The 22354-nt window shown below is 34.4% G+C and overlaps 1 protein-coding gene across 4 annotated transcripts; it reads right to left on the bottom strand.

The window, feature by feature from the left end:
- Positions 1-436: 436 nt before the first annotated feature.
- LOC117927555 (mediator of RNA polymerase II transcription subunit 15a-like) lies at positions 437-21547 on the bottom strand. Of its 4 annotated transcripts, none has more exons than XM_034847108.1 (9): positions 21473-21547; positions 21136-21335; positions 19064-19175; positions 18569-18689; positions 14011-14173; positions 11707-11818; positions 11191-11302; positions 4685-4755; positions 437-966 (listed from the first exon to the last, which is right to left on the bottom strand). In XM_034847108.1, the coding sequence occupies exons 2-9, from the start codon at positions 21240-21242 to the stop codon at positions 598-600; spliced, it is 1167 nt and encodes a 388-aa protein (XP_034702999.1). In that variant the 5' UTR covers positions 21243-21335; positions 21473-21547; the 3' UTR covers positions 437-597. The 4 variants fall into 4 exon arrangements, with proteins under 4 accessions (XP_034702999.1, XP_034702998.1, XP_034702997.1 ...); XM_034847107.1 differs by lacking the exons at positions 437-966; positions 4685-4755 and adding exons at positions 7336-7733; positions 7851-8252; XM_034847106.1 differs by lacking the exons at positions 437-966; positions 4685-4755 and adding an exon at positions 7336-8252.
- Between the last annotated feature and the right edge of the window lie 807 nt (positions 21548-22354).

Genomic DNA, 22354 nt, shown 5'->3' with positions numbered 1-22354 from the left:
CAATATATCGATCGATATTATTGAAAAACACACCGAAATAATAGCATGATTTTTTCATCGATTTATCACCCTTCAGACGATATTTCAGCGATTTTCTTGATTTTTTGACGATATTCCTACAGATCGATAATTGATGGCCAAAATTGTTTTGGCCACCTCTAATATTCGAAATTTTGCCGAAATTTCGATGATAAAAAATGACATTTGAAACCATGGTTAAGAGCTCAAGGAGAGTGGATGTAGGCAAGGGGTGTTGAACCACTATAAATTTTGAGTTTGCTTCCTCTAATCCTATCTATTTATATTTGTGCTTCTTTTGGTTGAATTTATGGTGTTTGAAGAAGATTTTTTAAAACTCAATTCACCCTCCCTTTTGGGTGTTTTCTCTATTAAGATTAACCTTTATTTTTTCACAAACATAAACTAAATAATTTTTTAAACCACGACAATCTTATAACTATTATATAATATATAAAATCCAAGTAGAAGCACTACCAACTATTGTTCAATCTATAAAAGTTAAGTTCATAATTCAATACTAAAAAGAGAATTCAAATTGTCTACTAACAATGTGATTCTATTGTTAAAATGAAGTCTTTAAGGGGCATTGTTCTGCTGCATTGTTGCTACAGAACCCTGTAAATTCATTGGTTGCAACTGAGGGTTCATTTGATTTTCATGTGGCTGACCTTGAGTAAGTTGAGATTGTGACTGCTGTGGCTGCTGCATGGAGTGCATATGAGACAGAGGCAATTGTCCATGCTGCAGTGGAGGAACAGGCTTCCGGGGCCTATGTGTGTTAATAAAGTCAACTATCTGCTTTTCATAGCCGCTCAGCTTCTCCTTGAAATTAGGTGTAATACTATTCTTGGAAAACTGCAAGACTGCAATCATCCTCTCCGACATTGCTTTAAATTTGAGCTTCTCGAGCTGCTCTGTCTTTGGTTGCTGAGGAAGAGAATCATGCTGGAAAACAACAATAAAAGCAAACATAATAACAAGATCACAACAGAAAGTAAAAGAATAATCTATAAAAGTAATTGTTAGAAGTTTCTTTCTTTTTTCTTTTCTTCTGGTATTACAACAAATGGTGTATTACCATTCCCCAGGAATAGGCTGCAATATTTGGAATGGCAGGCCCCCACCCCACCTATCAACAAGCGATTAATCGATTCTCCACTTTCCTATATGCAAAGTGCAATGATCTAGACTAAGGGCTTTGAAAGGTCCTCTCACCTAAAACAAGTCATTGGTATTGATCCCCTTATTGACCGCTAACCAAGCAAATGCCTTAACCTTTGATGAAACTCTTGATTTCCATATAAATTTTGATGAAGAGAGAAGAACTAGAGTCGATTGATTACATAAGGCTAAGAAGAACTGAAGAACGATTTTACCATGAATACAACTAAAGACGATAATGACCAAACTCTCTCATTTGGGAAGACAAGGATAGGGTCACACGAGAGCGAATGGACAAGAGACTTTCGAGACCTTGTATCTCTAAGTCATAAGGTTTACATGAAAATTAAAGTTCCAAGTAAAAGGGAAAAAGCGCCCGTAATTCAGATGATATAGGAGAATTTTTAACTAATGTAACTCTATAAAGAATATGAAATCGAGAACCCAAGGTTGATCCCCCATCACAAGGACTTCAACTCTACAGTAAACCAACATTTGCCTTCTAAGACTTTCATCAATTGTCCCCTTCTCAATGTTGCACAAGAGTTAATGAACTGTATCTCTAAATTGAGCTAATTAATTAATTGGAACCATATTAAGTTAATTAATAATTTAGGTCCTCTTTGGGTTAGATTAAGTGACCCAAGCCTGAGGTAGGCTCAAGTCACTTAAGCTCATGGAAAAGACAATAAATACTCTTTCAGGGGTTAGGGTTTCAAACTTTTGTTATTCATTCGTTCTCTCATACGTTCTAGAGAGAAAGTCATAGCCTCCATCCTTCCAAATCTCCACCATCTAAGTGCCAAGACTTAAGGAGAAGTCACCAAGTGGAAGATTGCGGAGTTTTCAAAACAATTTATGAATTTGCAACAAATTTTTTTTTTTTTTGACAGATAAAAAAGATGTATATAAAGAAAAAAGGAAGCACCAAAAGCAGTGCCCTTAGAGTATACAGGGAGTATACAAAAAAAGCCCAAAGGCTCAAACCGAAGGGGAAGGGATAGAAACAAAAAACATCACCTGCCCTTACTTAGAGCCTAACCAATCAAAAAAGCTTACAAGTGAAGAAGGGTTCAAAAATATAGACACCCTAACCCAAGACCAAAGATTACATACAAAAGAATTTTTCAATCTTTGGAGCGAAAGCTCCTCATTACCAGATGCTAACATATTCCTTTTCCTCTAGACTGTCCAAAATATACATAAGGGGGTCATTTGCCAAACCTTTTTACGAGTTTTCCCCACAAAAGACCTATGTCACCCAAGAAGAGTTTCCTTCATTGAACAAGGGAGAATCTAGGCCACACCAAAGAGGGAGAAAAGAAGATTCCATAGAACCCGAGTCTTTGCACAATAAAGTAAAAGGTGATCCACCGTCTCTACTTCAAAGAGGCATAGAAAACACCTATTTGCCAACGAGTACCCCTCCTTTGAAGTTGGTCCAAAGTTAAGATTTTACCCTAAGAAGCCTCCCAAGCAAAGAAAGCCACCTTAGGAGGCACACTCACCCTCCAAATACTACCACTAGGGAACAAAGGAGAATCTCTGGGCTCCAAAATAGAATAAAGAGACTTAACCGTAAAGGTGCCACACCTCGAAGCTATCCAAATCATTCTATCTTCCACCTCCCTTTGCACCCTAAAGACTTGGATCTTTTGCAATAAGCATTCCACCAACTCTACCTCCCAATCATTAAACGCCCTTAAGAAAGGAGGGGTCCAACTAACAATTAGTATGCACACGTGTAACAATTAGTATATCAATTAGAGAGAAATTACAACTAACAATTAGCATGCACACGTGTAAAAGCTTGTTGCAACTAAAATGACAATCAAGTGCAGATACAACTAAAAAAATATTCCAAAAATCCACATTCCCAAGCTACTATGTGTGAAACTAAGTGGTATAGGTACAAGTCCAATAATAATGTCATACTAAACAAGCATGTCCAAATCCAATAAATAAATAAACACATATCTAATCCAAGTTCTCAAGGATACTCTCTTAATATGGACCTATACTTCCATACCACATTGATATTTCATTTTGTGGTTTTACCATGTGGTGCACAAGAAAATTTGACCACTTCAACTAGCAAACTTGTGTCCCATGTCCCATGAATTTGGTCTTAGGTAGATCTAAAACCTAAGTAGCTTTTCATAGCAATGTCAACAATCATGGATATGTAGCAATGTTTTCAAAGCCAGATCGGTCATTGAACTAAAAAAGTTATCGATTCATGGTTCACCAGTCAAACCGGTGGTCGAACCAATGATATCATAAATATATAATTTATATATTATTAAAATTAAAAATAATTATAAAAATAAAAATAATAATTTATATATTATTTAAAAATGAAAATTTTATTTGAAAATCATAATATTATTTGAAAATAAAAAAATTAGTTTCAAATTAGAAATTAAAATTTAAATCAAAATTTAATTTAAAATTAAAATTTTTTAAATTTATTTTTAAATCAAAAACTTATTTTAAAACCAGAAATTTATTTAAAATTATGATGTTTTCATTCATTTAAATTAAAATCACAAGTTTTAAAAATCATAGAGTTAAAAAAATAACAAATATAAAATAAAATGAATAATTATGGAGAATCCAAGATGAACTAAAAAGGTAAATGAGAATAAATATAAATATATATATATAAACCTGGAAATGAAATGGGACGTGTTTGTGCTGGAGGAAAGGGGTTTTTTGAACCATTCGGTTCACATTTGAAACCGGTCGATTCGTCCAGTTCACCAGTCCGACCGTTGATTTCAACAGTTCAACGCCAGTTCAACAGCTACCCAACTTAAACAACTGAACTGGACCGAACTAGTGACCGATCGGCGGTTGGACCAGCCGGTCCGGTCCGGTTTTTAAAATACTGCTATATAGCATTACTATTTATATGAAAATAGAATTACAGCTTAGGGCTGTATTGCAGCACTATTCACATTTCTATTTCAGCATTATTCATGCTACCTTAGCATCAAACAGGATGTATTTTAAGTTTTTCTATGAAACTTCTATTAAGTTATGACAGTATGTCAAGATTAGTATGTGTTTAAGGATCAAGATTGATTATTAGTAGAACAAGTTGTGGGCAGTTCTCTATAAGAATTGTAATATCTTCTTTCAAGAATAAATATAAGATTTTCTATTATTTTGCTACTGAACGTGAGATCTTTGTCAATCCCTAAAAAGGGGTCAATCTTTCCTCTTTGAAGGAATTTATTCTAAAACCTACTTAGTGTGACAGCAGTAATCTTTTTCCCTTTGTCATCATCCCTTTGCAGGTTTTTAATAGTTTCTTACTGTTTTTTGTTATTCTAGCAACTAAAATTGGTTATCATAAATCCTAGTTGGTTCCCAACCCAACACTATTTTTATTAAAAATAATAATAATAATAAACCATGCACCACACCCTTTAATTTCCCCCCTTTAAGTCCTCCACTGGTGGGTGCAATCAGATGAGCAAAAAAAAGAACATATTACCTTTTGATACACCTCCTCTTGCCAATCACCCACATTAGTAGTCCCTGTCTGGGCTGTGGAATCCAAAGAAGCTACAAAACAAATATAGAATATGTGCACTTAATAGATGTCTGTCAGAGAGGGGGAGAAAAGAAGCACAACTCAGAGAAATGTTACTAGAAAAGGGAAAAAAATTCCCACACACAAACCTTACAAATGCACATGCCAGCAACATTCTTCCAAATGGAATTAAGTAAAATTTTAAGCACAAAACCAAAAAATGATTGAGAATAATAACCTAGTTTTCTTTCATAGCACTCCCATTCCAAAAAATGAAGACAGCAAAACTAAAAGAACAACGATATAGGGGCAATGGTGCATGAGGAAGGGTTAGGGCAGATTGATCATGGCATTTGGCAAGCTATATGAAAAGGTAGGGATATATTCCATTCTTTCACTAGTATATGGGCAGGGAATAGGCTGAGGATTAAATTTTTTACTTGATGGCTGATGCAGGGATCAATCAATTGAGGATCTTTTTTCAGTCTTTTGGTTTCAGCATCCAACAAAGAGGCCTCTGTTGCAGGTTGTTGGAGCTCAAAAGTATGGTCATCTCATTGGAGTTCTAACAGCATCATTGGTTTCCAAGATGGTGGTGACTTTCATGGCCTGAATTCACAGCTTTACCATTCCAGCAGAAATAAAAGAATCATTTTGATGAAAGGCACCTAGAAAGAGGTGCTTCTTGGATTAATTTTTTTATAGGGTGGCCCCTCCTATTATCGCGTCTTCATTCCCTTCATTGTTGGTGAGAAGCATTTGCCATTCTGGTGCCCTATCCAAGGTAGGTCTTTCCACTTAGGAAGCAGCTTGGAAGAAGGTTGTTAACACAGCTCAACTAATAAGGAGGAGATGGACCATGGTGAATTGTTGCTACTTGAGTTACCAAGTTGAGTCTGCAAATCACATTCTCCTCCATTGAGAGGTGGTTGGATCTTTGTGGATGCCACTTTTTCTCCATGTTTGGCATTTCATGGGTATACCTCATTTAGTGAAAAGGGCGCCCCGGCTTGTTGATATGATCATTTGTTCGTAAGAGAAGGATGAAAGTAGCAGTATAATTTAGCTTCTTTTTCTTTTTTTGTGCAGATGGAAGGAGAACAATAGGCAGGCTTTTGAAGAGAAAGAGACATTGGTTTTTCAGCTTGAAGACACTTAAAATCCTTATTCACATGATCTAGACCTTCCATGGAAGAGGAGGAGAGGACTTTGTCTTTTCTTAAGTTAATTAAGAGCTTACGTTTATGTTGGCCAAAAATTCTCTATCCTTTTTCTTGGATTTCCTCATAAACCCCCTTGTACTAGGGTGTGCCTCCTTTCATGATGCTTTATTAGTTTACTCATATTTGTGTATTAAAGAAACAAAAGGATATAGAAATGAAACAGATCACAAAGTGAATCTCTAGCACATATATCATGGTCACTGAGAGCTTAGTGTTGTCTAGGTTTTTCTGTTTCTCTTATCTTGGTTGATTCCTTGCATAGACCATGGTCCAATGGTTCACCCCCTTCAAGGTACTTTAATTAATCTACTCATAAAAGAATAAATAAACGCTAAATGTGGGAAATCATAAAATATGTCGGAGATTTGATTTAGTGTGGTAAATGGGATGTTGTGATTTGATTTAGTGGAGTAAATTACACGATAGAATCAACCGAGTCAATGTTTCTAATTTAGTTTTTATTTTTTTTTTGTTGTCAGGTTAGTGATTATTTGCAAAGTTGCATCTTTTTTTTTTTTTTCCTTTTGCATGTACTCAAAAGTAGTCCTATATATATATATATATATATATATATATATATATTGTAATCCTAAACTTCAAAGATATAGAGGAACAATTTTTTCCTCAAACTTCCACTAAACATCACCAAGAAAATCTGTGGTATATATATCACATATCAATTTGAAAAACACACACACTAATCTATTACTAGTAACCTGGTGAAAATTTATCATTTTGAAGAAAAACATAACTGACATTTCTAACCATTTTCACTGATATCATATAGAATATTCTTAATCATTTGGAAGGATCAAAAAGAGTAATGTGCTCCTAAGGTTTGCAGAAGAGGGGGAAAAAAAGAGAAAATAAAAGACAAAAATATGTTTGAAAACTTTTTAAAAAGTATTTAGCAAGAGACTTTAGTCCAATATGTAGGAAATGCACATTTAAGAGACATTCTGTTTCAATGATCAAACCACAAAAGAGAATAATTGTAGTTAGATATTTGAAGAAAGGATAATATGTTTCTTTTCTTTTAATGTGTAACAAGTCACTGGATGTGCCAAAAAAGGGTATTGCACTAAAGGCTGGTTTAAAAAGAAAAAAAAATGGACCAGGACAAATAGACCCAATTTATTTCTACCAAGTTGGAAATGCTAGAACCTCAACAAAACTAGAAGAATTCTCAACTTCACCAATCTAAGCAACATCTAAAATTAAATGAGGGGAAATAAAACTCTCCCTACTAAAATTGAAAGGTAATTCACTTAGATGCTTTATAGGTTTTGCATTAACAAATAGTATAATGCTCTTTTCTAATTAATTAATTCAGGTGGTCTATTAGGTTTGTAGCCCTCATGCAAAGCATCTTACTCAAAACACCCACTATAATTTAATAGAAATACCTTTACCATTATTACCAGTCCAACGCATTTCCTACCTAGTTTGGACAAAATTTATTATAAACATCAGCTTCACACTAAATACCAGGTTTGGAAAAAATATATTTCAAATCTTGGTTTCATGCTAGATGTAGGGGATGTCATCATCAAGAAATCATGAGAACAGCAGTGACCACTTTGTGTACGCATGGCTGGGGTAGGGGGGAGAGCAAAGGTACATAAAATATTCTGAAAGGGAGGGTGAGAGAGGAATGAGAGGTGTTTAAAATCCTTGCTGATACTTCTACTGCTGTGAGCTCTGGGACTGCTGCTGTTGCTGGATGTGAGATTGCATGAGAGGAAGTTGAATATTTCCCTGCTGATACTTCTGTTTTAAAAGCTGATGTTGCAACTGCTGCTGATAAATGTACTGCTGTGAGCTCTGGGACTGCTGCTGTTGCTGGATGTGAGATTGCATGAGAGGAATATTTCCCTGCTGATACTTCTGTTTTAAAAGGTGATGTTGCAACTGCTGCTGATAAATGTACTGCTGTGAGCTCTGGGACTGCTGCTGTTGCTGTTGTGGAACTACCTGTGGCCTTCCTTGACTCTGCCTCTGAGAATTGGCAAACATATTTGAAGGCACCCCTTGTCCCATTGAATTCCCTACTGAGTTCTGTGGAATACCAGAGATGTTCTGCATCCCAGAGTTCTGGCCAACAACATTTTGCATGGGAGTCTGGTTCAAACTAGTAACAGAAGATAGTGTGGATGGCAAGCTGGCAGAACTTGGTACTCCAGATGCAATGTTAGTTTGAATATTTTGGGCCAGCAGCTGTTGGCGTGTTTGAGACTGATTAGGTGCCAATGGGACAGGGAGCTGTTGCCCTTGGTTGTGCACTTGGGGTTGCATACTGTGAGATGCTATTCAAGATAAGAGGACATTTAATTAGAAGAATAAATGTTTGAAACAGGCAAACTAAGAATCATGCTCAACTACACAGTAAGAGGTACTTTAACACTACAATGAACAGAGCTGTATCTCAAATCAGTCTAATTCAAAGCAAAGGGTCCATTTCCAGAGTCATCAAATTCAATTCAACTGGTTTTTTATTTTTCCCATTAGACTGGTATGTAAAACTAATGGATCAATCAGGATTTCCGCTTCTGAAAAAGAGCAAAATATATCTCCCCATCCCCTACACAGAGGAAAAAAACAATTGAAGCCCCATTTGCAATCGCATATTTCATTCTAATATCATAAATAGCACTCTGAAAACCAGAGTTAAGGACATTATAAACAAAAAATCCCCCCTGTGATTACAAAAAGAATCAACATCTTATTCCTACTCAATTCTCATTTATACTCCACTAGTTTCTACTAGCATCTGAATGAATGTTTTGGAGTGGAGCATAAGTGGGGCATGAAGAGCATCCCTTTCATTTACAAGTCCCTTACTCCTTTCCTTTATGGTGAGAGTGATGTTTGTTAAACAAGCAACATTTGTTGATGGCTAGCAAGACTATGACAAAAATTAATAAGGATGAGCCCCTTAAGATTTATTCATGAAAAGAAAATGGTACAAAGAAATCCAAAATAGCAAGGGTTTAGGGAGGGAATAGAGATGTTCAAGGTTCCACTCTATGTAAAACATTTTTAAAAAGAGGTTACCTATCAAACCACAACAAAAACTAAAATAAAAATAAATAAATAAAAAATAAAAGAATAAAAAACAATTATAATATTCTTAAGTAGACTCAGTTGAGGGCATTTTGATAGTGCATGTCTAGGATTTTAGAGTCAAAGGTAGGATACTCGGTAATTTGCATCCTAATTAGAATTTGTAATATCTTCTTTTCTAGAACTTTCTTATAATAGGTTCCTATAAACTTCCTATTTTCTAAAAGTGCTTATTTGCTTTTAATTTGTCAATTGTTTCAACTGAAGGTTCTCTTTATATTTCAGTTCTATAATTTGGAAGGTTTAGAAGTCCTAGGAAAAGAATTAGAATTCTAATAGGTTACTATTATGTAAGGTTTTTCTTTTATGGTGTTGTGGAGTTTTAAAGTTCTCTAAATTCTATAAATAAAACTAATTGTAATAAATAAGAAATAAAATGAATAATAATAATAACCCTCTCCTGGGGAGTTTCCTAAAAGGTTTTAGCAAGACTCTTAAGGTTCATTGATCTTTTTCTCCTTTTTCTTTTGTTGATTTCATTTCTTTCTTTGCTGCTGAAATTTGTCAATCCCCTCCATAAATACCATGGAGTTGAAGTCCAAGCCTACAGTTTTGTGATCATAAGTACCTATCTTTTTTTTATGAGAGATCATAAGTAACCTATCTTAAGGTTGTTTTAGATCACAGACCCACTTTAATGTTGAAATCTGATACTGAAAAGGCCATCGTCATCTCTCTCTCTCTTAAATATGGAAGAATCAACCCAATTCCCTAGAAATCGGCCAGGGCATTGAAATGTTGGCCATTCAGCTAGAACAATCCAAAATGAGTTGGAATTTTCATGGGGACAAAGAATGGAGGTATCTTTCAATTTTGCAGCTAGAACCAACCCCGTACCTGAAACGCAGCAAATAGAAATGGAACCAATACACTGATCATGTAACCAGTTTAAGAAAATAGGTTATCTTCTTTCAGATGGAAGAAAAAAACAATTAGTTAGTATATAACAAAACAAAGGAAATGCAAGCAAGGATGAGCTATCCCTCAAGACAAACAAAAAGAAGCAAACCAAGTATTAAGGGAGTCCAAAAAGCCTAAGACACCTCGCAATCACTCAAGAGGAAGGAAGGCTCCTACATAAACTCCTAATAAGGAAGCTCCATGCTTTGGCAATCAAACTGCAGAAGATATTATCTTTCTATCCTCAATCATCAAGGGGATAGAAAGGGAGTAAAAATGAAAAGGAAAACTAATTAACCAAATCAAGTCTCATTCCTAAAAAGAAAAACCAATATACTAAGTAAAATAAAAAAACCAATACACTAAGTAAAAGTTTTCATTCATCATCATCTTCAAGGCCAAAATTTAAATTATTCAAATAAACTTCCCTAATACTCGTTGCAACAAAATTATGCTTCAGCTTCAATCAATCTTTCAGGTATGCCTTTGACAACATGGGTGTGGTGTTCTTGAATAGGACCATTGTTTCTCTTCCTTTCCTTTTAGCCATCCAGTTGTAACCATAAAATCCATTCCAAGTGACTAATCTAGGAATTTTATTCTGAAAAGAAATTCTTAGAAACTACTAGAATGGTCAAAAGTTTTTATGTCCTACTAGCATATATCCTATCTATAAAAAGCACATCACAAGATACATATAAGATGAGATCTATACAAGTGATAGTATCATTTTTTATGTATAAAAAAGGTATTGTTTTGCGGTGTCTTAAATTTTTATAACTAAGCATTAGTTTTTATCATGTGTACTTTGGTGCGCCCTCTTTTTAGGCACTATTGATATATTTTCTCTTTGCCTAACAAAAAAAATAAAAAAACCTAAGCATTAGTTTGATGATAGCTCTGTTCTCTGTAAAATTCACTCATAAGGATGAATTTGTCTTCAATGCACAGGAAACAAATCGAGAAAATTTCATGCCTATAAAAGGGTAGAGAGTAATTTTAATAGAAAAGGAATGGTATATACATGTATAATAGTACATTTGCATGTGAGTGCATGCATGTGTGCTTGAAATATGAAAATAGGAAAATAAAGAACAAGTAAGAACATCATACTATAAGTCCAGCGTAAATATGGAATTGGAAGGACAGAGTATGTTATAATGCCTGCAAAATTTCTACTGTGGCATTTCATGAGAGTAAATTGCTTCTGCATTCTGTTACCTGGATCTGGGGGATTTTCACTATTGCTGGCAAAGTTGGATGGCAGATTACTAGGCATTGCTGTCTTTACCATTGCTGGCATCTCCAGTGATATCTTCCGCAGGTAGTCAGACTGAAATTTAAAAGAAAAAAATTATATATATATATATACACATCAATGAATCACAGATTAAAACCTCAACCAACATATGCGTTTTAATATTTTGAATAGACAATATATATATATATATATATATATATATATATATATATATATCAAATACCAAATAATGTTCCTAGATTGATGAAGAGATGAATGGATGAATGGTTAAGTAAATATTTTGACAGATAAAGCACACAGAACAAAATTATTATCATTTTTATAAAAATGAGCCATAAAGGTAACCGGAATACACAGGACATACACAGCTTAGATGACCAGACAACAGAGAAAAGGAATCAACAGCAGAAACTTAATAGAATAAACTACCTCATGCAGGTTACCAAATTTATAAGACTTTTGCATGATGGATATACCTGGCTCGTGGCAGCTGTATAAGTGTTTTCTTCAAACCTTACAGCCATTGTCCTAAGCTCATGCAGACCCTCTTGTCCAGAAACAGGAAGATCCCTCTTCAAAGTGTCCATTCTAGAGGTAAGAAATAAACAACAGGTTTAAATGGGTTACTGAAATGCAGTCACAGAGAAGTTCTTAACACTCGATTAGTAAATCACATCAGCAATATGTAAACCATGTCCAGTAGATATCCAACCCAGAAACAGCATTGCATGAAACTCAAATTTAGAATACACAGAAAAAGAAAAAGCAGATAGAAAATGATAATTCAAACCTTATTTCTTAAACCCACAAACAAGAAACTTAATTCAGAATTTTCTTGAGGCTGAAAGCCTATACCAGTATATAACATTTCTACAGTTCTAAGTAAATCAGAAAGATGCCTAGTTTACAGGATTTGTGGTCATCCTTTGACATTTACTGCACATTTTATTACTTTTGCTGCGTCCAGCCTCTTTCCTGTTCTTGTATGTTTATGTGAGAAGGAACTCATCAATCAATTTTCAATGTGCCTAAAATGTTCACAAATCTTTATTATGCCTTGCCTGGCTTGAAATTTCAACCCATGGGAACCAATATTCAGTGGATTTGATAGAGCCATGTATCAATTATGCCTTGCCTCCCTACCAATTCATGAAATCCCAACATATACTCCAATTGAACCCAGGATTCAAGCAGGTTCTTCTGGACATTAATAGAAGAAACTGGTTTGGTGGCTAGAAACCAGGAACGTCTTTAAACTACCTAACAGACTAGTCTAACATAGATTACTATTGTCTTAGACTGCCTAGGCCATGACCTCAGTGAAACAGATTTTTTAACAAGCCCCTCTAGGCAAAGTTCAGCATATGATAACAAAGGATACAACTAAGTTTCCTTTCCCAACCCTGTTGACTAGCTTATCCATGGTATCTTCTGATACTAATGCAGAACTAACCCTCCTCTTTGTTCCATCGTACAGGTGTTTTACATCACCCACCTAGCTGAATATGGCAAAATACACAAAAGCATGCCTCTAGACCAGCCATGTGCATACTCCTCATCCCAGAACCAACTTCAATGTCAAAGATGATGTGGCATAAACAACTTAAATGAGTTCTGTAAGCCCTAGGGAATTTGCTCCTAACAATTATAAAAGGTAATGTTGTTTCATCTATTCAGAGTTTTTTCTCAATCATTTGTTCACCTGTCAAAAATTGTTCAATTAATTTGATGGCTTATATAAACAGATAACTGAGAAGAGCTAGGCAATCATCAGGGTCCTCACTTTTATGCTACAAGCTGTCTGCTTTCTTTAGAATTATCACAGTTCATTTATTTGCATACAAACCACACTACAATTGACGGCACTGCACCAGTCAAAATTGATAGGGCAACACATGCCAACTAAATATGAAGGGAGAGAATGTGAGAATGTGAAACTTCAAAAGAAGCACGTGCCAATCCCGAACAAGTTTTGGCGCCAAAATTCAAAACATAGGACCCACAAAACAATATGGCAACTTATTTTTGATACATAAATTCTGCTAATATATTAAAAGCCTTAAGAAAGGGCGCAACAGTGTACACACAACAAAACAATATGGCAACTGACTCAGAATGGAAGCTGCAAATATCCATTTTAGCAAGAGCTCAAAGGAAGCTGCATTTCCGATAACCTCATCAACTATCCAGCCAATAATAACTTAAATTTCAACTATTTATCCCAAATTGCAGGTTTCCATAGTAAACACCTTTTACACCTATCTCACACATAAACAATTACATTACAACCAAAATTTCAACCTTCCTCCAACAACCAGAGATCAATGCAATACCAAAATTATGACATGATTTCAGCTTAATTTGAAATTCAACTCAGAACTTTAGAGGGTCGAAATGAATATTTGTAATAAAATTAGAGTTTTAGGATTTGGGGAATATTCCAATCTTGGTTGGGGGTGGGAGGGAGAAGGAAGAGAATTAACCTCCCAAATCTGTCGAATTTTAGAAGAAATCTGAAGAAAACACCATTTTTTATGCTTCTTAAGATCCCAACTTGAAAATGCAACATTTCTTTCTCAACACCAAGCCATATGAAAAGATATTTAATCAGAACTAAAATCAGGAAAATGGATGAAGTTAGCTGAAAATACTCTTATGTTATCAGTTTTAGATACTTAAATACTTCAAGGATTAATCTGACTCTAGAATTATCTTTGTAGGAGAATGAAATAAACATGTTTCACGAGAAGCTTAAGCCAGCTAAAGAGAAATTATCTTACTCTAAATTCAATCTCTGAAATTGATTAATGTTCTGCTGTAGCACATTAACCCCATTTTGTGATGACAAGTTGTTATTGTTTGCCTGCTGGGGAGCACTCACAGGGTTTTGTTGTAGAGCTCCTACAGCAACATGCTGCAATGAAGTCAGCGCATTTCCTTGTCCTGAATCCAAATTGGCACTGGGTTGTAGTCAATTTATTATATTCTGCTGTGGATTTGACAGGCCACATAAAGAAGACATAGAACTAGGCTGTAAGCTTGGCACATTATTCTGCTGCATTGTTGCTACATATTGAATTTGGAAGAGAAACTGAATGATACTCTATATCAAAAAAATTTTGGTTTACATCAAGAACTTAAATAAACAAAGCAATCCCATAGAATATCATCGGATATTCTCTCTAATTCAAACCAGAGATAAAAACAAATTTAAGCACACTAGGACTTATCTAAACTAAACAGTCCAGAATAATAGAACTCAGTCAAACCTTATTTTCTGGTTTTATTTTAAATTCCAAGATGGTGGTGACTTTCATGGCCTGAATTCACAGCTTTACCATTCCAGTAGAAATAAAAGATTCACTTTGATGGAAGGCACCTAGAAAGAGGTGCTTCTTGGATTAATTTTTTTATAGGGTGGCCCCTCCTATTATCGCGTCTTCATTCCCTTCATTGTTGGTGAGAAGCATTTGCCATTCTGGTGCCCTATCCAAGGTAGGTTTTTCCACTTAGGAAGCAGCTTGGGAGAAGGTTGTTAACATAGCTCAATTAATAAGGAGGAGATGGACCATGGTGACTCGTTGCTACTTCAGTTACCAAGTTGAGTCTGCAAATAACATTCTCCTCCATTGAGAGGTGGTTGGATCTTCATGGATGTTACTTTTTCTCCATGTTTGGCATTTCATGGGTATACCTCATTTAGTGAAAAGGGCGCCCCGGCTTGTTGATATGATCATTTGTTTATAAGAGAAGGATGAAAGTAGCAGCATCATTGAGCATTTTTTTTTCTCTCTTTTTTGTGCAGATGGAAGGAGAGCAACAGGTGAGCTTTTGAAGAGAAAAAGATAATGGTTTTTCAGCTTAAAGACACTTAAAATCCTTATTCACATGGTCTAGACCTTCCATGGGAGAGGAGGAGAGGACTTTGTCTTTTCTTAAGTTAATTAAGAGTTTACGTTTATGTTGGCCAAAAAATTTCTGTCTTTTTTCTTGGATTTCCTCATAAACCCCCTTGCACTAGGGTGTGCCACCTTTCATGATGCTTTATTAGTCTACTCATACTTGTGTATTAAAGAAACAAAAGGATATAGGAATGCAACAGATCACAAAGTAAATCTCTAGCACATATACCATGGTCACTGAGAGCTTAGAGTTGTCTAGGTTTTTCTATTTCACTTCTTGGGTGGCATGGGTCATTTGTGGGTAAAGCTCATAAAAAGGCTTGGCAAACGGCTCCTTTATATATATTTTGGATAGTGTGGAAGGAAAGAAACATATTAGCAATTGACAATAAGAAGTTATCAATTTAAAGATTGAAAAATTCTTTTGTATGTAATGTGGTCTTGGTCTAGGGCGTCTGTAGATACGAGCCATATTTCTCTTGTTAGCTTCATTGATTGGTTAGGCTCTAAGTAAGGACATGTGATGTTTTTTCCTTCTTTCCCTTCCCCTTTGGGTTGAGCCTTTAGGCTTTTACTGTATACTTCATGTATGCTTGGAGGGCACTTTTTTTTTGTGATTCCTATTTTCTTTACCTATCCAAAAAAAGCGGTTTTTCTATCTCTTATCTTGGTTGATTCCTTGCATAGACCATGGTCCAATGGTTCGCCCCCTTCAAGGTACTTTAATTAATCTACTCATAAAAGAATAAATAAATGTTAAATGTGGAAAATCATAAAATATGTGGGAGATTTGATTTAGTGTTGTAAATGGGATGTTGTGATTTGATTTAGTGGAGTAAATTAAGGGATAGAATCAACTGAGTCAATGTTTCTAATTTAGTTTTTATTTATTTTTCTGTTTTCAGGGTAGTCATTATTTGCAAAGCTGTATCTTTTTATTTTTTGTTCCTTTTGCATGTACTTAAAAGTAGTCCAATATATATATGTTGTAATCCTTAACTTCAAATATCTATAGGAACAATTTTTTCCTCAAACTTTCACGAAATATCACAAAGAAAATCTATGGTATATATATTACATATCAATTTGAAAAATACACACACACTAATCTATTACTGGTAACTTGGTGAAAATTTATCATTTTGAAGAAAAACATAATTGACATTTCTAATCATTTTCACTGATATCATATAGAATATTCTTAATCATTTGGAAGGATCAAGAAGAGCAATGTGCTCCTAAGGTTTGTAGAAGAGGGGGAAAAAAGAGAAAACAAAAGACAAAAATATGTTTGAAAATTTCTGAAAACCAAAATATGTTCAAAATTTTTTTAAAAAGTATTTGGCAAGAGACTTTAGTCTAATATGTAGGATACTTGGTTATTTGAGTCCTGATTAGAATTTTTTAATATCTCCTTTTCTAGAACTTTCTTATAATAGGTACCTATAAACTTCCTATTTTCTAAAAGTGCTTATTTGCTTTTAATTTGTCAATTGGTTCAACAAGGTTCTCTTTATATTTCTGCTCTATTATTTGGAAGGTTTAGGAGTCCTAGGAAAAGAACTAGAATTCTAATAGGTCACTATTATGTTAGGTTTTTCTTTTATGGTGTTGTGGAGTTCTAAAGTTCCCTAAATTCTATAATTAAAACTAATTGCAGTAAAATAGAAATAAAATGAATAATAATAATAATTCTCTCCCGGGGAGATCCTAAAAGGGTTTAGCAAGACTCTTAAGGTTGAACATTTATCTTTTTCTCCTTTTTCTTTTGTCGATTTCATTTCTTTCTTTGTTGCTGAAGTTTGTCAATCCCCTCCATAAATCTTAAGGAATTGAAGTCCTAGCCTGCAGTTTTGTGATTATAAGTACCTATCTTTTTATTTATGAGAGATCATAAGTAACCTATCTTAAGGTTGTTTTAGATCACAGACGCACTTTAATGTTGAAATCTGATACTGAAAAGGCCATTGTCATCTCTCTCTCTTAAACATGGAAGAATCAACCCAAATCCCTAGAAATCGACCAGGGCGTTGAAATGTTTGCCATTCAGCTAGAACAATCCAAAATGAGTTGGAATTTTTGGGGGGACAAAGAATGGAGGTATCTTTCAATTTTGCAGCTAGAACCAACCCCGTACCTGAAATGAAGCAAATAGTAATGAAACCAATACACTGATCATGTAACCATTTTAAGAAAATAGGTTATCTTATTTCAGATGGAAAAAAAAAAAAACAATTAGTTAGTGTATAACAAAACAAAGGAAATGCTAGGAAGGATGAGCTATCCCTCAAGCCAAACAAAAAGAAGCAAACCAAGTATTAAGGGACTCCAAAAGGCCTAAGACACCTCGCAATCACTCAAGAGGAAGGAAGGCTCCTACATAAACTCCTAATAAGGAAGCTCCTGGCTTTGGCAACCAATCTGCAGAAGATATTATCTTTCTATAGTATTAGCATAGTTGTCAATTCTAATAAGATTCTAACTTTCCAAATCTATCTTTATCCCCTATCATAAAGGGAGTAAAAAAGAAAAGGAAAACTAATTAAGCAAATCAAGTCTCGTTCCTAAAAAGAAAAACCAATATACTAAGTAAAAGTTTTCATTCATCATCATCTTCAAGGCCAAAATTTAAATTATTCAAATAAACTTCCCTAATACTCGTTGCAACAAAATTATGCTTAAGCTTCAATCTTTCAGGTATGCCTTTGACAACATGGGTGTGGTGTTCTCGAATAGGACCATTGGCTCTCTTCCTTTCCATTTAGCCATCCAGTGGTAACCATAAAATCCATTCCAAGTGACTAATCTAGGAATTTTATCCTGAAAAGAAATTCTTAGAAAGTACTAGAATGGTCAAAGGTGTTTATGTCTTACTAGCATATATCCTATCTATAACATGCACATCACAAGATACATATAAGATGAGATCTATACAAGTGATAGTATCATTTTTTATGTATAAAAAAAGGTATTGTTTTGCGGTGTCTTAAATTTTTTACAACTAAGCATTAGTTTTTATCATGTGTACTTTGGTGCGCCCTCTTTTTAGGCACTATTGATATATTTTCTCTTTGCCTAACAAAAAAAAACCTAAGCATTAGTTTTATGATAGCTCTGTTCTCTGTAAAATCCACTCATAAGGATGAATTTGGCTTCAATGCACAGGAAACAAATCGAGAAAATTTCATGCCTATAAAAGGGTAGAGAGTAATTTTTAATAGAAAAGGAATGGTATATACATGTATAATAGTGCATTTACATGTGAGTGCATGCATGTGTGCTTGAAATATGAAAATTGGAAAATAAAGAAAAAGTAAGAACATCATACTATAAGTCCAGCGTAAATATGGAAATGGAAGGACAGAGTATGTTATAATGCCAGCAAAATTTCTACTGTGGCATTTCATGAGAGTAAATTGCTTCTCCATTCTGTTACCTGGATCTGGGGGATTTTCACTATTGCTGGCAAAGTTGGATGGCAGATTACTAGGCATTGCTGTCTGAGATTCAGTTTCCATTGCCAGCATCTTCAGTGATATCTTCCGCAGGTAGTCAGACTGAAATTTAAAAGAAAAAAATTATATATATATATATACACATCAATGAATCACAGATTAAAACCTCAACCAACATACGCGTTTTAATATTTTGAATAGACAAAATATATATATATATATATCAAATACCAAATAATGTTCCTAGATTGATGAAGAGATGAATGGTTAAGTAAATATTTTGACAGATAAAGCACACAGAACAAAATTATTATCATTTTTATAAAAATGAGCCGTAAAGGTAACCGGAATACACAGGACATACACAGCTTAGATGACCAGACAACAGAGAAAAGGAATCAACAGCAGAAACTTAATAGAATAAACTACCTCATGCAGGTTACCAAATTTATAAGACTTTTGCATGATGGATATACCTGGCTCATGGCGGCTGTATAAGCATTTTCTTCTAACCTTACAGCCAATGTCCTAAGCTCATGCAGACCCTCTTGTCCAGAAACAGGAAGATGCCTCTTCAAAGTGTCCATTCTAGAGGTAAGAAATAAACAAAAGGTTTAAATGGGTTACTGAAATGCAGTCACAGAGAAGTTCTTAACACTTGATTAGTAAATCACATCAGCAATATGTAAACCATGTCCAGTAGATATCCAACCTAGAAACAGCATTGCATGAAACTCAAATTTAGAATACACAGAAAAAGAAAAAGCAGATAGAAAATGATAATTCAAACCTTATTTCTTAAACCCACAAACAAGAAACTTCATTCAGAATTTTCTTGAGGCTGAAAGCCTATACCAGTATATAACATTTCTACAGTTCTAAGTAAATCAGAAAGATGCCTAGTTTACAGGATTTGCGGTCATCCTTTGACATTTACTGCACATTTTATTACTTTTGCTGCCTCCAGGCTCATTCCTGTTCTTGTATGTTTATGTGAGAACGAACTCATCAATCAATTTTCAATGTGCCTAAAATGTTCACAAATCTTTATTATGCCTTGCTTGGCTTGAAATTTCAACCCATGGGAACCAATATTCAGTGGATTTGATAGAGCCATGTATCAATTATGCCTTGCCTCCCTACCAATTCATGAAATCCCAACATATACTCCAATTGAACCCAGGATTCAAGCAGGTTCTTCTGGACATTAATAGAAGAAACTGGTTTGGTGGCTAGAAACCAGGAATGTCTTTAAACTACCTAACAGACTAGTCTAACATAGATTACTATTGTCTTAGACTGCCTAGGCCATGACCTCAGTGAAACAGATTTGTTAACAAGCCCCTCTAGGCAAAGTTCAGCATATGATAACAAAGGATACAACTCAGTTTCCTTTCCCAACCCTGTTGACTAGCTTATCCATGGTATCTTCTGATACTAATGCAGAACTAACCCTCCTCTTTGTTCCATCGTACATGTGTTTTACATCACCCACCTAGCTGAATATGGCAAAATACACAAAAGCATGCCTCTAGACCAGCCATGTGCATACTCCTCATCCCAGAACCAACTTCAATGTCAAAGATGATGTGGCATAAACAACTTAAATGAGTTCTGTAAGCCCTAGGGAATTTGCTCCTAACAATTATAAAAGGTAATGTTGTTTCATCTATTCAGAGTTTTTTCTCAATCATTTGTTCACCTGTCAAAAATTGTTCAATTAATTTGATGGCTTATATAAACAGATAACTGAGAAGAGCTAGGCAATCATCAGGGTCCTCACTTTTATGCTACAAGCTGTCTGCTTTCTTTAGAATTATCACAGTTCATTTATTTGCATACAAACCACACTACTATTGACGGCACTGCACCAGTCAAAATTGATAGGGCAACACATGCCAACTAAATATGAAGGGAGAGAATGTGAGAATGTGAAACTTCAAAAGAAGCACGTGCCAATCCCGAACAAGTTTTGGCGCCAAAATTCAAAACATAGGACCCACAAAACAATATGGCAACTTATTTTTGATACATAAATTCTGCTAATATATTAAAAGCCTTAAGAAAGGGCGCAACAGTGTACACACAACAAAACAATATGGCAACTGACTCAGAATGGAAGCTGCAAATATCCATTTAGCAAGAGCTCAAAGGAAGCTCATTTCCGATAACCTCATCAACTATCCAGCCAATAATACCTTAAATTTCAACTATTTATCAGGGAAAAATGAACTCTTTGGAATAAAAATAATAATTCAAGATATGTATCCATCTAAATCAAGTAGCCCAACACACTACTTTCAAACCCTAAGCCAGGTCCAAGCCTGCTTTCAAATTTTTTCTTAATTACTCAATTCTGGTCCAACCGGTAGTCTCACGCAACTCCACAAACCAACTCTCAAGAATTCAATAAAAAACCGTCCACGAAAATCATTACACACCACCAAAAACATTTCTCAAAATTCACACATGCATGAACTGAAAAACACTCCCAAGACATCTCCAAAGGGGGAAAAAAAATCAATATCGGTAAACAAACAACACTCACATCTTGTTGACAATCCTTTGGCGTGAATCGGGGGGCAACTGGGTCCTCCAATCGCCCAGATCCATGGCGGGCTCAGCCTGAGCAGGCCTCCAATTATTGGTATCCATCAGAATCCAACTGTCCCAAAACGAATCCACCAAACAACACACACACAGATCAAAAGGCTCGGCTAGCTTCAGCTCCGTCTCCTGAATTCAACCCTAGAAACACCAAAACAAAGCATAAGATTGAAGGAAACAAGACGAAGATAGAAGACTGGAAATGAAAAATAGGAAGATCGAGAAGTAAACGAGATGAAAAGAGAGGGTTCGGTGGGTTGAAACCCCAAAATTTTCACCTGATTCGAAAAGGAAGAACTGTGCTTTGAGGATAGATGGGCTAAAAATTGACCTATCATCCTCCTTTTATCAATGTTTTGCCCAACAGCTATATAAGTCATAGTTTATGTAGTTAATGGCAAAAACTTGAAAATATTATTATTTTAATTTTCTATATAAATTTTAAAGAATAAGATTTAAATTTAAATAATGATTTTATGAAAAATTTAAAGAAAAAATAAAACATGAAAAAAACAAGATAAATATAAACAAATTATAAATTTTAATAAAAAGAATATAATTTTATTTATATTTTTAAATTATTATATTAATTATAAAAGTTTCTTTTGAATATTATTAAGCAATAAATGACAAGGGATGATTATTTCACTTGGGACTTTATTATGAAAAGAGGCACGTGCATCTCCCCAAAATTAAATAGTTTTACATTTAAATATGTAAATTTAATAAAAATATTTAAATATTTTAAAAATATTAAAATTCTTACATATTTGTCAAATCATGTTTTTTTAAACTTTAATTATAATTTATCAAATATTTGATCTTAGAAAACACATGATGAAGATTTTTGTTCTGAAAAAAAATAAATTTTAATTTTTGTCATGCTAAAAATTAAAATTTGATAAAAATTAGTGTGAAGTCTAGTCAACCCTAAACAATAAACATTTTCAATTTAAAAAATAATAATTTCTAATTTAAATTAATAATGTTTTAAAAATAAAATAAAAATGTTACACAAATAATTGGAAAAATGGTGTGCATTTTTCCATTTCCTTCTTATAAGGGGTCACTTTAATAAAAAAATTTGATTGTTGATTTATTCTTTATTTTTCATAGATTATGTCTCCCACACCTATTATATATAACTAAAAGTTATACAA

This window comes from Vitis riparia, chromosome 13, assembly GCF_004353265.1.
Source record: "Vitis riparia cultivar Riparia Gloire de Montpellier isolate 1030 chromosome 13, EGFV_Vit.rip_1.0, whole genome shotgun sequence".
In the NCBI taxonomy this organism is placed as follows: Eukaryota; Viridiplantae; Streptophyta; class Magnoliopsida; order Vitales; family Vitaceae; genus Vitis; species Vitis riparia.
The sequence above is the reverse complement of the archived record's forward strand: the minus strand, read 5'-3'. Positions and strand labels throughout refer to the sequence as shown.